Raw genomic sequence first — 17100 nt, forward strand, 5'->3', positions numbered from 1 at the left:
TTGAACTTTTTTTCATATATGTTTTGACCTTTTGTATTTCTTCTTCTGTGAAGTGTCAGTTCCTTAGCCCATTTATTGATTGAGTTATTTGGGGTTTTTTTGGTATTTTTGAGTTCTTTTTATATCCTGGAGATTAGTGCTCTATCTGAGGAGTGTGTGGTAAAGATTTTCTCCCATTCTGTAGGCCCTCTCTTCATGTTATTGATTGTTTCCTTTGCTGAGAAGAAGCTTTTTAGTTTTATATCATTCCATTTATTGATTCTTGATTTAACTTCTTGTGTTTTAGGAGTCTTGTTAAGGAAGTCAGATCCTAGGTCAACATGGTGAAGAGTTGGGCAGACTTTTTCTTCTATTAGGCGCAAGATCACTAGTGCCTAAGTCTTTGATCCGCTTTGATTTGAAATTCATGCAGGGTGAGGGATAGGGGTTTAATTTCATTTCATCACATGTGGCTTTCCAATTTTCCCAGCACCATTTGTTGAATAGGCTATCTTTTCTCCAGTGAATGTTGTTGATGCCTTTGTCTGGTATGATATAACTGTATCTATGTGAGTTCATCTCTGTGTCTTCTATTCTGTACCATTGGTCTACATGTCTGTTTTGGTGCTGATACCATACTGTTTTTGTTACTATTGCTCTGTAGTATAGTTTAAGGTTTAAGGTCTGGTATTATGATGCCTCCTGCTTCACTCTTCTTGGTAAGAATTGCTTTGGTTATTCTAGGTCTCTTATTTTCCCAAATGAATTTCACGATTGTTTTTTCTAGTTCTATGAAGAATGTCATTGGGATTTTAACAAGAATTGCATTCAATTTGTAAAATGCTTTGGTAGTATGGCCATCTTGACAATATTAATTCTACCTATCCAGGACCATGGGAGGTCTTTCCATCGTCTAAGGTTTATTTTAAAAGCAATTTTAATATATACATTATTATGAACTCTGGTTACCATGCAGTGCAGTAGATCACTAAAACTTATTACACCGATCTGAGACTTTGTTCCCATGGATCAATATCTTTCCTTTTCCCATCCCTCTCCCTACCTTTCAGTCTCTGGTAACCATCATTTTCCTCTCTATTTCTATGAGTTCAATGTTTTTAGATTCCACATATAAGAGAGGTCATATGGTATTCGTTTTCCTGGGTCTGTCTTCCATTTCCATTCCTGTTGTCACAAATGACAGAATTCCCTCCTTCTTAAAGGCTGACTAGTCTTTGTGGTATGTGTGTATGTACCAGATTTTCTTTATCTAAGCATCCACTGAAGAGCATTTAGGAAGATTCTGTAACTTGGTGGTTGCAAACAATGCTGAAATGAACGTGAGAGTACAGATATCTCTTTGACATATTAATTTCATTTTCTCTGGACATACACTCAGCAGTGTGATTGCTGGATCATATGACAGTTCTATTTTTAGTTTTATGAGGATCCCCTCCCCCATACTGCTTTCCACAATGACTATACTAATTTACATTCCCACCAGCAGTGTGTGAGGGTTCCCTTTTCTCCACATCCTTTCCAACACTTGTTTTCATTTCTCTTTTTGAAGATAGAATTCTAACACGTGCGAAGTACTATCTTGCTGAGATTTGACTATTTCCCTGATGATTAGTGGTGTTGACAATTTTTTAATGTACCTATTGGCCATTTGTATCTCTTTGGGAAATGTCTGTTTAGAACATTTGTCCATTTTTAAATTAGGTTACTAGTTTTATTAATATTGAGTTGAGTTCCTTATACATTTTGGATATTAAATCCTTATCACATATGTAGTTATCAATTTCTTCCCAACACCTGGATTGTCTCTTCGGCAATTGTTTCCTTTGCTATGCAGGAGATTTTTAGTTTGATATAGTTTCATTTGTCTATTTTTTACCTTATTGCCTGTTTTTCTGGAGTCCTGTTTAAAAAAATTATTGCCTAGACCAAGAACTGAAAAGCAAATTCAGTGAAGTTGTAGGTCACAAAATCAACGTACAAACATTATTATAGGGTAGAGACCTGCCATGAAGCTGAGGTGGCAGGAAGATCCCTCTTCAAACCCTGCTTCTTGAGATCAGGTCAGCAAGGTTTTAGGCATGTTGTTCAGAGTAACAGGCATGAGTTTATTGGGAGGGATAGGAAAGGGGGAAAGGGGACACTGTAAAGAGGGGGAGTGACTCCTCTCAGGAGAGGAACAGCAAGACTTTCTTGCTCTCCAGTTTTATTGGGGGTCCCAGAGAAGTTTTCAGAGTCTTGCCCAGGTCCACCTCTTGACTTTTAGCTGACAGCACAGAAACTAGGTGGATCACCTCCAAGAGAGGACGTTGTGGTGCTCAGAGTTGGGAATTTTAAGGAAATTGAGACCCCTGGTTTTGCCTCCATATTCTGTTCCCTTAACCTGTTTGAGTACCTCTCAGCAAGCTTTCTTGTGAGGGTCTTGATGTTCCAGTGAGCAGGGTGATTGAAAGTTGTCCAGGTCACCTGGTAGGGTGTGACATGATCTTGAAACAGTTTTTTCCTCAGGAGGATGAAATTATGGCTGGGAAGGTTTTAATATACCAAACCTCCATCTTCCAGGCTTGTCTGTCAGATAGACTCTCTGTGGTTTTCAGTTACCCTCCATTGTCCTTTCCCTGATCACCCGTTCATGACTGAGTGGCTACCTAACAAAGTCACCAATGCTTCTATACACTAAAGAGCTCTCTGAAAACCAAATAGATAAAATGATCCTATTTATGATATTATCAAAAAGAATAAACTACTTAGGAGTAAATTTAACCAAGAATGTGAAAGATCTGTACATTGAAAACAATCTCAAAGAAAGAAATTGAAGAAGACATAAATACATGGGGAGACAGCCCACGTTTGTGGTTTGGAAGAATTAATATTGTTGAAATGTCCATACTACCCAAAGTGAGCTATAGATTCAATACAATTCCTATCAAAATTTCAATGTCACTTTTCACTGAAATATAATAAACAATCCTAAAATTCACCTGCAAACAAAAGACATCATAGAACCAACAAGTCTTTCCTTTTGTTGCTAATAGAGTAAATGATCATCTTAGAAGTACTTTTCCATGAGCAATTGGGACAAAAAAATATATCTTTCATAGGACTCCCCAACCCCTGCCTCACCTGCCACCAAATTTTTTGATTGAGGAATCATTAGTGTTAGGAAGAACTTGACATAGGCAACATCATTTTGAAACACATCCTTCATCTTGGAACTAGTGTCCTCTGATTCCACCTGACCTGAACCCCAAAACCTTCATTCCTCATTCTATCTACACCAGGCTGTAAATGGAGGAGGGGTCTCAGTCTCCACTGGGCCCCTCTCCATGGGTTTGTCCCAAATAAGCCTGTGTTACTGTTGAGCTGCCTCCCCTCTCTGTTTCCTTCATTTGGTTCTTTCCTTAGAATTAGATATTGGGAACAATCATCAAAGAAATTAAAAGAATATCTAAGTGAATGAACAAGAGCATTATAATTAATATAAGAGAATATTATTAATAGCTGTTTTGAGGTTTGAGAATTTCTTCTTGAAGACAGAAAATATGCAGTAGATCATGGATCTTTTAAAACATAGAAGCCCAGGTCTCCTGGACCAACTGAATCAAAAATGTTAAAGATGGGGTTCAGAGGTCAGTATTCTTTAAACTCAAGCCTGGTGATTCTGATAGCAACTAAAATTTAGAAGCACTAGGGTAGATGAATGCGAGTAATGATTTCTAGATTCATTTGGGAATCCGAAAGAAAATCTCCAGATCATGAAAATAGTTTTGGCAGAGTAAAATAGAAAGTGTAGTGGAATTTGGAAGAGAGTGTGGATGGCAGAGTTTCTCAAGCTTCCATGTGCCTGTGAATTACTAGAGTTGTTAAAATGCAGATTTTGATTGAGTAGGTCTAGGGTAGAATCTGAGCTTTTGCATTTCTCACAAGCTTCTTGGGCCAGGTCACTCCTGTTGCTTCGTGGACCACACTGAGCTTGATGAGGGACTGGATAAATGTCCTCTTGCCTCTCACAAGAGAAGAAAGGAGGTGTCCTGCTTTGAGATTAGAGGCTTGTCCTGAAATAGTAAAGTCTAGCATTATCTTGGAATACTTCATTTTTCAAACAAGGAATGCCCGCTAACTAATTAGGAATCTGTTACTTTTTTTTGAGGAGAGAATTAATAGTATTTGGTTCCACTTCCTGAACAGTTAAATTTAAATTCACAAATATGATTTGTTAAGACTAGGGAATTAAAGAAAGACATATAAGACTGCTTGTATCAAGGAATTTACAATCTGGGGAGACAAAAAATTAATTATATTACAATGTGAAATGCTATCTAACAGCATTAGAATAAACAAAAGCTTTAGCAGTACAGTGAGGGAGTAAAATACTATTGATTGGGAAGGGAAGATACTTAGAAAAGCCTTCATGGAAGAAATGATATTTCAATTGGGCTTGAAGAATGATTAGTATTTTGATAAGTGAAAATGTTATGCATCTACATCGTGCACAACCATGGAAACAAAATGATGTACCCCATTTGTGTACAATGAATCAAAATGTAGTCTGTAAAAAATTTAAAAATAATTAAAAAATAAAATAAAGCGAATAGACAAAAACTCAAAAAAAAATAGTTTGTTTCTACCATTAAAAAAAAAAAAAGGAAGGTAAGGGAATGGAATGTTTCAGGAACAAAGACTTACAGTACGAGTCTTAACTTTGGCTATGTCACATCATCTGGCAAGATTTAAAAATATCTTCAGATAATCTAAACTAATTTGAGCCTTGTGAGCAGTGATTTTTAAAAATCTCCTAGGTGATTTTAATGTACAGTCAGGGTAAGAGTCACTGAAGATGTGTAAAGTTGTGAGACTTGTTCAGGTAGTTTTAAAGTATTTGGAGAGAAATGGGAGGTAAAACCAAAGACGTCTCAGTTGATTCCTGGCAAAGATGTCTTGATATGGGGTAGATAATTTGTTATCATAGATAATTAGAGTGGTATATAATTATTACCAAAATAACTAAAGACCGGAGAATGTGCTTTGTAAGTATGAATTAGATTGGGCTCTTGGAGTCAGAGCATAGCAGCAGCTACTGTCTGGCAGTCTATGGTTTTTACCACACAAGAGAAGAAAGATTGGTGTGATGGGGAAGGACTTCTGTGTTGGGGAGTGGCCTTGGATGGAAAGGAGGGGATGTCCTCAGCATGGTCAATGGGGTCCTCAATGACAGTGATACTGAGGGTGTGTCCTGCAGACCAGGAACACAAGTGCCAAGGAGGAGCTCGTTGGAAATGACACGTACATCCCAAATGTATGACTATGGATTTCTGAAAGGTGATTTTCAGGCATGCTGAACTTTAAGAATTACTGCTCTATGGAGCTGAAACAGGCTACAAGATTCACAGATTCCACACCTAAATGTGCTCAGACCCAGACATACACAAACCCTATGGAAGGTTGAGAAGGAGGCGAAGTGTACAGAGGTTAGAGATACAGCAGTGAGGATCGTCCCCTCATTAGGGAAGATGGAAAGATGCCTGTGGGAGCACGGGTTACTGGCCCACGTGGAATGTGGTACTCGGGCACAGGGAAGGAGCAGGGGACTGGCAGCCACAGCATGGCTAGGAAGGATGGTGTGGGTCAGGCTGAGGCTGGGGCTCACACCCAGGAGTAGTGGGAGTGAATAAGCAGCCACTGAGCCACACCGGGCAGTGGGATGATTGGTGGACACCAGGACTTCCAGCAGTGGTCCTTCTATTTCAGCAAGCTTGCCTTCCCAATGGCTCTCTCATACTCTCTTTTGGTGTCCTTTGGGAAAATGCTACTGGACAAATCAAATTTCTACGTTGAAATGTTCTTCTTCTTATCTTACCTTGTTTCTAGGTTTCATTTACCTTACTGCAATAGTTTTATCTCTTTTGGTTTCAAGTGTTTATTAAAGCTCTATATTTCACTTTTTCAGTCCTTTTTTTTTTTTTTTTTTTTTTTTTTGCTGTGCTGGGGATCGAACCCAGGACCCTGTGCTTGCAAGGCAAGCACTTTACCAACTGAGCTATCTCCCCAACCCTTCCACTCCTATTTCTTCATGCTTTATCTTGAATATTCCTTTCTCAGTCCTGTTTCTCCAGAGCCCAGGCATTCTTTCTTTGCCCATCTATATTCACTCTCCCCAGGAGCTTGTTCATCTCTGCTTCCACCCATCATCCTGCTACATTTATTTTTCACCTAAATTGTCTAATAAGCAAAGTACATTGACCAAAATTAATAACCTGTCATGGGTCAGGCAGGTTAATGCTGCTTGAAGATCAGTAGCTTCTTACTTAATCCAAAACAGGTTGATGGGGTAACAGGTGGGGATGTAGCTCAGTGGTGGGGACCTTGCCTAGCATGCCCAAGGCCCTGGGTTCAATCCCCAGCACCAATGAATAAATAAAATGGAAAAAAAAAAACAAAAAAAACAAAAAAACAACAACAACAAAAAAAACAGGTTGATGGAGTAAAGAGGCCTTGGAGATTCCACTTGGCCATTGAGAGACTCAGGACTTCCTCTAGAGCCAGGCCTGGAAGTAGGGAAGTCACATCCACACACATTCCCATGACCAGAACAGTCTGGTGACCTTATCTTACTGGAAAGGAAACACAATGTATCCAGAAGGAAAAAGAATTGGAGTTTGATGAACACACAGCATTCTTTGCCACACTTTTTCTGATCGTTCTCACTAAAGCTGCTACCTTTTAGGTTCTCAAGGTGAGAAGTGACAGCTACGTTCATGCCTGTCAGCTGTGTTACAAATATTTAATTTGGGGCTCACATTAAGCTTACAAAGCAGTAATTTTCACTACCCATTTCACGGATGAGGAAATGAAAGAACAAAGATAACTCACCCAAGGTTACATAATTAGTATGTTCAAGGTTGAGTTGGTACTGGGACCCAGGCAATCTGACTCCAAGAACCCAATAGCTTCTGTGTCACAGCCCTCCTGCCCCAGAAAGAAAGGAGACCCAGAGGGCTAGAGTGAATGGAGCAGAGTCACCTTCCACAAACATCTCATCATCTGTAAATCTGGGCTTCTTCATTTGTAAATCCAATTACTAATTCACTCACCTACAGAGTAGTTATGAGATTAGATGAGTTAACTCATCTATTATAGGCAATCTTCATGCCATTGTACAATTTTAATACTTAATTCTATGCCTGGTACATAGTAAATGTAAGGCAAATATTAGCCATTTTTATTACCATTATTATACCACTTTTCATTATAAAAAGAGGTCTGTGTCCAGCATTTGGGCTAGTGGCAATCATAGGTATAGTCTGGGATCCTTCCTTTCTTGTGTGCTTTCTTGCCAAATTCTTTTACATTCTCTTTGTATATATGTGCTTCTTTTTTTTTCTTCCAGAAAAAGATTTGTTCATGTTAAGAATCCTTATCTGGATTCTATGGATGAAGACATTCTCTATCATCTGGATTTAGGAACAAAAACACACAATCTACCAGCAATGTTTGGGGATATAAAGGTAAACATATTTCTAACTCTAGAAAAAAAATGAGTTTCCTCTGCTAATTTCTGTTGCTTTACCAAAATGAACTTTACCTGCCCCACCCCCGGCTAGAGAAATGTCAGAGGTCCCAATAGGAACCAAAGCTGTTTCTCTGAAACAGTTTAGAATGTGAACATCATGAATAATAATTTCCACCCAAATAAGGCATAAAGGTTTCCAAACCCAATCTAATGAAAACATGACTGTTTGGCTGCTCTGTTCTCTGGAGATAAATATAGTTTTATTGATAATACTGTTGGGTGTTTTGAATTCATTATGTTTTAAAAGATCCAGTTCGGTACTTAATGTCTACATTTATTGGTGAACCTCACTAATTCTCATTTTATTAAAATGAAAAGGAACTAAAAAAAAAAAAACTAACAGCACTGTATTACTCCACTTAATGAAAATAACCATTACTCAATATTTTATATTATTAAGATTTTTATTATTTCATAATAAAAATTTTCATGTACTGCTGCCAGAAAAAAATTATTTCTGAAGTATTTGTTTTACCTTAAGTATATTTTAATTATAAAAGCAATTCATGTTCAGTATTTTAAATTAGAAAATGTAAAAAAGAATAATGACTTTTAAAAAATGATCTCATAGTCCTACCTCTCAACATAGACACCATCAACCAATTTTCTTTTCTTCCAATCCTTTGTAATGAGTATATTTTAAAATAGTTGTAATGACATAACCTTGCATCCTACATTTTTCATTTAATTTTGTTAATAATATTTTACCTTATTACATTTTCTTTGAAACACATTGTTCATGGAGGTGAAGTGGCTGTGCCACAAATTACATAACTTTTTATCAACTTCTATGTTATTTTTCATTATAAACAGGATCTAAATGGCTATTTTGTTCCCTAAGAATTTTTTCACATTTAGGACTGTTTAGAATGAGTTACAAAAATGGTCAAAGGGAATGAGCTTTTAAAGAACTTTTAATGGTCCACCAGTGGAGAATTTTGTAGTTGTCATCTGACTTGTTTTACACTATTTTAGAAATTATAGCAATAAAAATAAGAGTTTTCACATCCACTGTCTCACTAAATCTTTACATTAGCTCTTTGAGACAGGTTTTGCAGTTAACTAACTAGCTTTATAAAACCAAAGAAGTTGAGTTCAGAGGAGTCAAAGAGGTTAGAGTTAGATTATGGACCAGCTTCATCCGGGTCCTGTTTTCAGGCTTCTTGCTCATCACACCAGGTGGATTTCTTAAGTTACAGTACGTCAGAGTAGTCCATTCATTGTATTAGGAGGAAGGTGAAGAAAGGGGAGTAAGAAGAAGAGGAGGTTAGGTAGCAGCAGAAAAGGAGGAGGAGGAAGAAGGGAAAGAAAAAGTGTAAAGGAAGGAAGAAAAGAAGGGAAAGTGCAGACCTACTCTGCTTATTATTATTTAGGAGCTAGGTGGCCTCCTTCCTCTGTCTCTGCTAGGAAGCAAGATGTGAGTGTGTGGGTGGATTTATTGGCAGGGACCTGACCCACCCTTTCCCAATTCTTCTCCATACTGCTGTTCCTAGCCTTTGTGTGGCCTCTGTCCATCTTCTGCTTCATCTTTTCAATGTACCCTCTCTCCCTATGGCTGTTTCTGATGTTTATGCCTTAAGAGCCATTGATCAAGCCTGTCCTTGGATTTTTACCTGATATTCAAATGGTAGGTTTAAGGCTTATGCTTCCCAATCACTGTCCCAGGATGCTTATCTGGGGGTAACTGATGAATAGAAGCATCATCATAATTAATAAATGAAGGCACACATCTATTTAATAAACTCAAGAGACTTTGGGTATGTTTTTGAGACACACTGATCTATATATCCACATGCACATATTCCGTTGCTTGTGGAGTGCCTTCTGTGAATCCAACTCTGCCCAGATATACAAAAGGTATGCCATCCGATGCTCACAGCAACCAAGGGAATTATAGTCTCCATCGTACAGATAAGGAAACTGGAGTCCAAACATACATGGAGTGTTATTTTTAATACATATTCATCTGTCTGTAATAGGCACAGCAAAACTGGTTAGTGAAAGAGCTGGAGTAACCTTAGGTTTCTCTCATAAGTAAGGAATGGTTCTTCCCATATATTTTTAAAGCACTATTCTGTTAGTTTCTAGAAAAGCAGTGGGAAAAGCAGTCTTATTTTAGACATGAAAATAAGGAGACAAACACACATTCACATGCATGTGTACACACAGGCAAATGAAGTCTCATCTCTGTCATGATCCCAGGCACAAGAATCACTTCTCCAGTTAACTAACGGACTAATTATTCTCACAGTGTCAGAACTACTGTTCAACTTTACATCTCCCAATCCACCTGATTGAGGAACCTTCAGTAGATGCTGTTTTGGATAAAAGACATGCTCTATTCAGAATCTGATTTGTCCCTTGAGAGAGCAACTCTATCCATTGGGTCATTTTAGTGGATAGGAGGCATGCATGAGCATGTATGTGTGTTTATGCATGTGTGTTTTGGGGAGACTGAGGAGCAGGTAACAGTTCCAATGATCAAAACTGGCTATTTAACTGAAACTAGAATTTTGAGAAGCAGCAGGTAAAGTCTGACTCATTTTCACAGTTGCTTTTCTCAGGAACTTGCCTTCTACCAGTTACATTCTTATCTTTAAATGAGAACATTCTGAGTTCAATTTCCTGAGTCTCTTAGGTCCCAGGGAAGCAATCCTGGCTGAGAATAATCCATCAGTAGCTGGAAACTCAGCCTCGTTCTCACAAAGATGATAATCATTATTAATAACATTGTCCTCAAAGAAAAGGATAACTCTGGGTGTATGAAGTTTAAACCTGAAAGACTCTCACAATCACCCTACTACTTCTTTCCTATCCTCACTATATTTGTAAAGGTTTAACGATCTGATACTCCACAATCTCACCTGGTACAATTAAGTTTACGTCTCACCCATGTTAAGGTGTTCCTGGTTGTTGGGATGGCCTTCCTCAAACTAGTGATTCTGGGACCCAGACTCCTTTCATCTATTACTCTGTAATCTTCAAGGGGTGGCTCGCAGCCTCCCTGGGTATCAGCTCACATCAGGCAGATAGCAGGAGTAAATGTGTAGAATCACCTATAGGATTTCAATGGTCTGGGGCTGGAAGTGGCACCTATTACTTCTGCTCATATTCTAGTACCTGGAACTCAGGTCTCTCCTAACTGGAAAAGAGTCTAAGAAGTCAAAGTCAAATGTGTGCCCAGAAAGAAGGGAAAACAGTTTTGTCATTAGCTTGTTAGTTTCTGCCATACTCACTGGAAAGAATCAAACAATTGAAAAATATGATAGGAGATTCTTAGAAGTTATTTTTCAAACTCAATATCCATATATACAATGTCTTCTACCAATGTCTTTTATAAAACCACTAATTGGCACCCTCCACTGTATCTCTAGAAATTTCAAGTAATGTGGGAAATCTTCATTTTATAAGAGTGTGAAATATGCATTTTGAAAGTGTTTATATTCCTTTGTTAACATACAGCATACATAAACTGCATTTATATACTAGATTAATACAACATGACAAAATTAAGATACTGAGAATATTTGAAAGTGAGTTTGTCCTGTCAGTCATTAGGCAAAAAATATTTTTGTAATGCCTATGATTTGCAATGCATTTCTGTCTTCTTTGATAAAACTAGGACAAAATCATTTTGTTTGGAACATAAATCACTGGAGGTCAATATTTGTTGGTGGTCTTCAGCCATATTTTATTTCTTATTAAAGCAGACAGTCTGAAAATTGTGTCTAGAGGTGATGTTTAGTAAGTCTGATTTAGGAGTAAGGCTTCAAGAACTAAGCTGCTTCTGTCTATGCATATCATCTTTATGTCTCCAGAAATATTCAGAAATTCCTGTTGATTACAGCAATATCTACAGTTCAAAGAAAAGCTCAAACCACAAGCTATTCTAACATCTGTTTTGCTTTTATGGTCAATCTGAATAGCTGTAATTTACATTCACTGGCACCACACAATGAAGTTATTTTTAAACTACTGTATTTTCTTCTGCTATTTTTAGTTTTTAATAGGTCTTCTTATACTTAGATCTTGAACCAAGTCTTAACTACCCATACCAACAGAGGACAAAATCCATGAATAATCAATAATAATTGGAAAACCCAACTTAAACCCTGACTTTATCCTATTTGCTACACCGTCTTGATGGCTGACTTCCATTGAAGTTCATTATGAGCTAAAGGCCCAATCTGAAAAACTACTAAGAAGACACAGAAAAGACAATAATAAGTGTAGATGAGAAGCAGAGGGCTTAAATAAAAGGATAATTACAACCTATAATTGAAAATGAGTGTATGTGGCATGGGAATTATTGCTAAATGCAAGCAGATTACATCATGTAATCAGACCACCCAATAGTTATAGACAATTGTTTCTAAAGGGGCTGCCCACTGCGCGCAACCTCAGTTAGGTATTTCCTTAGACAGATCTTCTTTATCCCTACAACGGATCTCCCTAGCCCTTCTTCTGATCCTCTGCCCAATGCTGCCCACATCAGTCAGACATCACCAACTGCTTTTTCTTTACTAGAGAACTTGAAGCAGCTTCATTTGTACTAAACCCTGCAATACAGGAACAATAAGCAAGCTCAAAAGGAGGACCAGGAAATTGCTACATTTATGGAAAATGATAGTAAGCATTTGTGGAACACTGAGAAGGTGCCCAGATTTGTGCATGTCCTTTGCCATATGCAATCCCATTTTATCCTGACAGACTCTCTGAGTGGTACTGTGTTTTCCTGTTTTGGAGATAATGGTCTAAAGCACATAGAGAATACACTGGTGACATTGACCAAGTTATTTAATCAGTGATGGGCTGTGGTTCAAAGCTGAGTTTACCTAACCTCGCAGGGTAGGCTCTTGACTTACATGTTGCCTTCCTTGTGTTGAAGTTTCTTGATACTGCACCTCCCAGGGTTCCTGGATCACTTTGTGCCTGGCGCCCTCTGTGGGCTCTATTTCCTCCTGGCTCCCTGTCTGCTTTTGCCAGCCCTCTCTGTTGCTGACCCTGGTACTGGCTCAGCCAGCTATTCATCCACACCACCAGCAAACCACTCTGCTCCCCTCTCCAGCATCTACTGCTCCCATCCCTTAGGCTGATGTATCCCTGATAGGCTGTGGCACAAACGACTGCCAATTTTGTTAGCATATTTTACTAGATGTGACACATTTAATTTCAACACCTGCCTAATTTCAGAGATGTTAAAAGGTGAACAAAACAAAAACAGAACCAAGTCACTAGGGTAGATGAAATACTGCAATAAGATTCCAATTTTATAAGAAGAAAACTTGTTCCACGATAACTTCTCAATGAGAAGTTGAAAAGCCTTGATATGATTTATTTAAAACTCTTAGTTATCATAGTACATTTTATAATAAAAACTTCTGAATGGGGATGTGAAATCAGAAAACACATGTAAAACTGGTAGTTCTCCTTTTGCTCTTTTACTACTTGTATTCCATGTCGACTGTACTTACATAATAAGCATAAATCATGCTAATGTTCATCACTAGGTTGTTTATATCAACCTGACATGCATGTTGATGTTACTCTAAACAAAAACACCAGAAATATCTCCTTAAACAATATCAACACTTACTTTGATTTTCTTTAATTTAGTACATAAAACTTTGCATCTGACTGCCTTCTTTACAGGTTAATGATGCAAATTAACTAATTCATAAGCATAGCCCATGACATCTACACGTACTTTTAAGTAAATTAGCTTAATGATAAATTTAAAACATTAGAGTTGAAAACTGACCCTTGGTTCTTCTCCCAGCTACTATGTCAGGTATTTATTTTTATTAACAGTTTGTCTGCGTCGGTGGCAGCCCCAACAGAATGAAAGCATTTGCAGTGTTTATGCACAAGGAGCTGGGACTGGAGGGAGATGGAGAAGATGTTAAAGACATCTGCGCTGGAACAGACAGATACTGCATGTTCAAAACCGGTCCTGTGCTCTCCATCAGTGTAAGTGTGCAGTGGTTGCCTGACACCTGGTCTTCCCAGTCTGGGGAACAAAGCGGGAACCTTCTGTACACAGTTCTTTCCTCTCTGCTTTGCCTTCTTATGCAATCAGCCAAGTGTCCAGGTATGACATTTCATTCTTGGAAAAAGTCCTCAGGGCAGAGAATAGCATGAAGTGTCACTTTAGTTTATAGTTATCACTTAGTTATTCAAGTTAAGGGTGAAAAAAACCCTTCAAAGCACACACTCTCTGCCTCTATTATGTAACTAATTAATACCCTCCCCTCCCTAGTGTTTTTTTTTTTTTTTTTTTTTTTTTTTTTTTTTTTTTTTTTCTCCTTTAGTCCTTATCCAGCTTTGCAAATTTTGAGTTTTCAGTGCACAGGGGCCAATTTTCAGGATTGCTAAAGCAGGGCCGTTTCACACTACAATAAACTTGCTGAAAAGCTGCTGGTACATTTCCACCAAGCTCCTGTGAATTGCTCTCCCCTCATTTAGAATATGTTAACAGATCTGGACACATATAGTGTCTTAAGACAAAACAGAAGTGGAATGATTTGCAGTTTTAGGGGACATGAAGAACATTTCCCCTAAGTGGCTTGTACTTAGGTGGGTGACTGTGTATGGGCACCCAGACTGCCTTCTTGACTTGTCTGTCCTCAGAGAGGTGAGTCCATCACATATCTGGACACTGAAGTTCTCCTAAGGGGACAGGTAGGTGGGCAAGGAAGTAGGGGGAGAGTACTGCAGAAGTGTGGCAGTTCTAAGGAGCTGAGTAGGAAGTGCGTCTGCTCTAAGGGACAGTCACATCCACTGATCACTCAGATCACTCAGAGTACTCATTGGTGCAGTGTGGGTGATCATGGCTAGAAGTCTGGGATAACAAAGGAAGAAGTATTTAATGCCAATAGGGCAACCAAGTTGATCTCCCCTTTAGGCAAGAGTGCCTGAAACCTGCTCTAGGCGCGAATGGCAGAATTGATTCGTTATTTACTTGTTGATTCAGTAAACAATCATAGAACATCTTCATTCAAAGGAGGTTAAATATCCTCTAATCTTGGCAAATCTTGTCTACTAACTTTTCTGGTCTTTTAGATCAAAACTGTCCTTTCGTGGTACAGTAAATGGGTAAGGACAAAAAAGTAAGGTTTATTAAAAAATGGAACTACCATAAATGAGCAGTAAAGCTTCAGAATAAAACATGAACATAGCAATAGATGAACCCTGCTTTCCTGTCAAAGAAAAGGTCAGCCAATTAGAAATGAGTCTTAGTAGGCAGGTAGGGGATTTTCAATAGGAACCCTTTGAAAATTCCTGCTTTCCAGTAGCTGCTGAGGAGTGTGCGTGTGTGTGTGTGTGTGTGTGAGAGAGAGAGAGAGAGAAAGAGAGAGAGAGAGAGAGAGAGAGAGAGAGAGAGAGAGAGAGAACAACTTTAACAGAAACACGTGTCCATTTGTCATTTTATCACCATCTTGCAAAATAAGTAATAATCATAAACTTACCAAGTGGTGAATTTAGAAGGAAACCAAGAGATCAAACAATAATTTAATCTTCTTAATTTATTTTTGAGGAAATGATATTTGGAGCGTTTATTCATTAGTGACAAAATTCCCAACTTGTTAATCTTGAATATACAGATTGGTACAAGTTTAATTCATGATCCTTCCTAGGAGGCTTATGATGCATTTGAAGTTGGGTAACAAACTAGATGGGTTACAAAATATGGTGAACCCAGAGGTTCAAATTCTCCATGGTTTAATATTCTTGATGGTGAGAAGAAAGAAAGTCAGGTGAAAACACCGCAGACATGGCTCCATTGGTTTTCCAATGACTTTGTGCCTCAAAGTAGAATACATAGAGGAACACATTTGACTCTCTGCTGTTTTGTTAGGAATGAAGTAGCCACCAGCATACAACTATATTCCAATTTCTACAAATTATTGCATGGAAAATCTTTCTGGAGAGTTATTACAACACAGTATAACTATTAAGAGCCACTAAATTCTCTAGACTATGTTAACCATTCTAGTGACCTTAATTTTACTGCTCTAAATGCTGAAGAAAACCAGGGCTGTGGTAATGATCTACAACAATTTAAGCTCACCCACATGTTCAGAATAAGTTTCGATTCTGAGGTAGGATTGGAATCCACACTTCTCCCCAAGAACACTTCAGAGTTCAAACAGAATTGTGCCAAGTAAACAAAGCCACAAGAGAACCATGAAATGGGTTTACTATTTCACTTACTATGGTGGAGACGGACGTGAGCCAAAATTATGTTTCTTCTATATTGTCAATTGTGCAAAAAACTTCTTACATAGGTTCATCAAAAAGTGCTCCAGGGGGAGACAAGAACTGGCACTGCTCTGACACACCTGTACGCCACGCCATTTCCCACTTCTACTCTTGACAAGCAGGAATGAACTCAATTTAACTGGCAACAAGATGCCTCTCTCTGATCCTCACAGATGGACACATCCATCAGCATGTCATGTAGGCGTCAGTTAGAGATGACTTACATTTTCTGTAGCGTTGGCAAAGTCTTAATGATTATGTAAATTTATCTGAGGGCTGTTAACTTGTAATGAAAGAAGAAAATGTGTCCTGTTCATGTATCCTTTTGTGAGATGTGTGACAACTTCCTCTTTTCTCTTAACAGCATGGCATGGGCATCCCCTCCATTTCTATTATGCTTCATGAACTCATCAAATTACTACATCATGCACGGTGCTATGATGTTACCATTATCAGAATTGGTACATCAGGGGGAATAGGTGAGATGGATTGATTTTTACCATTAAAACTGAGAGACTTTTTTGTACATCCTTCCGTTCATTCAAAATATACCCACATACTCAGATCCCAACAAAAATCCAAATGGGACAAAAAAGTGTCAGGAGACTGGACTTGAGTGAATTTCAGGAAATTTGTTACATTTGTCTTCTTTTTTTCTCTATGGAAAACTGGAGGGAGACATCCCATTGTTCACTGCCAGAATGGTCTTTGATGTTCATATAGGAGAGAATAAAAGAATAGCTAGTAGTATGTTTTGAGGGTAAAAAGCAAGTTTTGAGGTTGGCTCCGAAATTTTCTAAGTGACAGAAATAAGTGTACTCAATTTTAAAAATTTCAAAGATGTGCCTGTTTTACCAGCTAAGTAAGCAGTAGAGAACAATACATCTGGGATAGCATTGTTACTAAGGTCACTCATAATTCTTGTGGGTTACAAGGATCTGTCTACATCATACCATCCTGACTATTGCAGTTGCCGTTTGATATTAATGAGTGTCTGTCATGGACAAGGCACTCTGTTGACCATCCAGCTCATGGTCATGATCTTTTGTTCCCTGGCAACATGATATGTACTGCCAACAGACATTACCAAAATCACAATGAAGGTTTATGAATGCTGTCAAATTAAACCAGTGCACTGGTGTGAACACCTTCATTTCTGAGGTATATCCTACTCTTAGCTTATGAATAAGGTCCATTTGTTTGTTTTATTTTAGGCAGCACTGCATTTGGAGATTAAAGAGGTACAGCTTATTCTTTTGCTGACATGATCA

The 17100-nt window shown here is 38.2% G+C and overlaps 1 protein-coding gene across 1 annotated transcript in view; it reads left to right on the forward strand.

The window, feature by feature from the left end:
- The window catches only part of Upp2 (uridine phosphorylase 2), a 41804-nt gene that overhangs the window by 3155 nt on the left and 21549 nt on the right, over positions 1 to 17100 (forward strand). The window contains exons 2-4 of the mRNA XM_047544478.1: positions 7385 to 7502; positions 13379 to 13537; positions 16194 to 16308. Coding sequence (XP_047400434.1) covers positions 7385 to 7502; positions 13379 to 13537; positions 16194 to 16308 — 392 coding nt within the window. The remainder of the gene's footprint in view (positions 1 to 7384; positions 7503 to 13378; positions 13538 to 16193; positions 16309 to 17100) is intronic.

The sequence above is a fragment of the Sciurus carolinensis genome, chromosome 3, assembly GCF_902686445.1.
Source record: "Sciurus carolinensis chromosome 3, mSciCar1.2, whole genome shotgun sequence".
Lineage (NCBI taxonomy): Eukaryota > Metazoa > Chordata > Mammalia > Rodentia > Sciuridae > Sciurus > Sciurus carolinensis.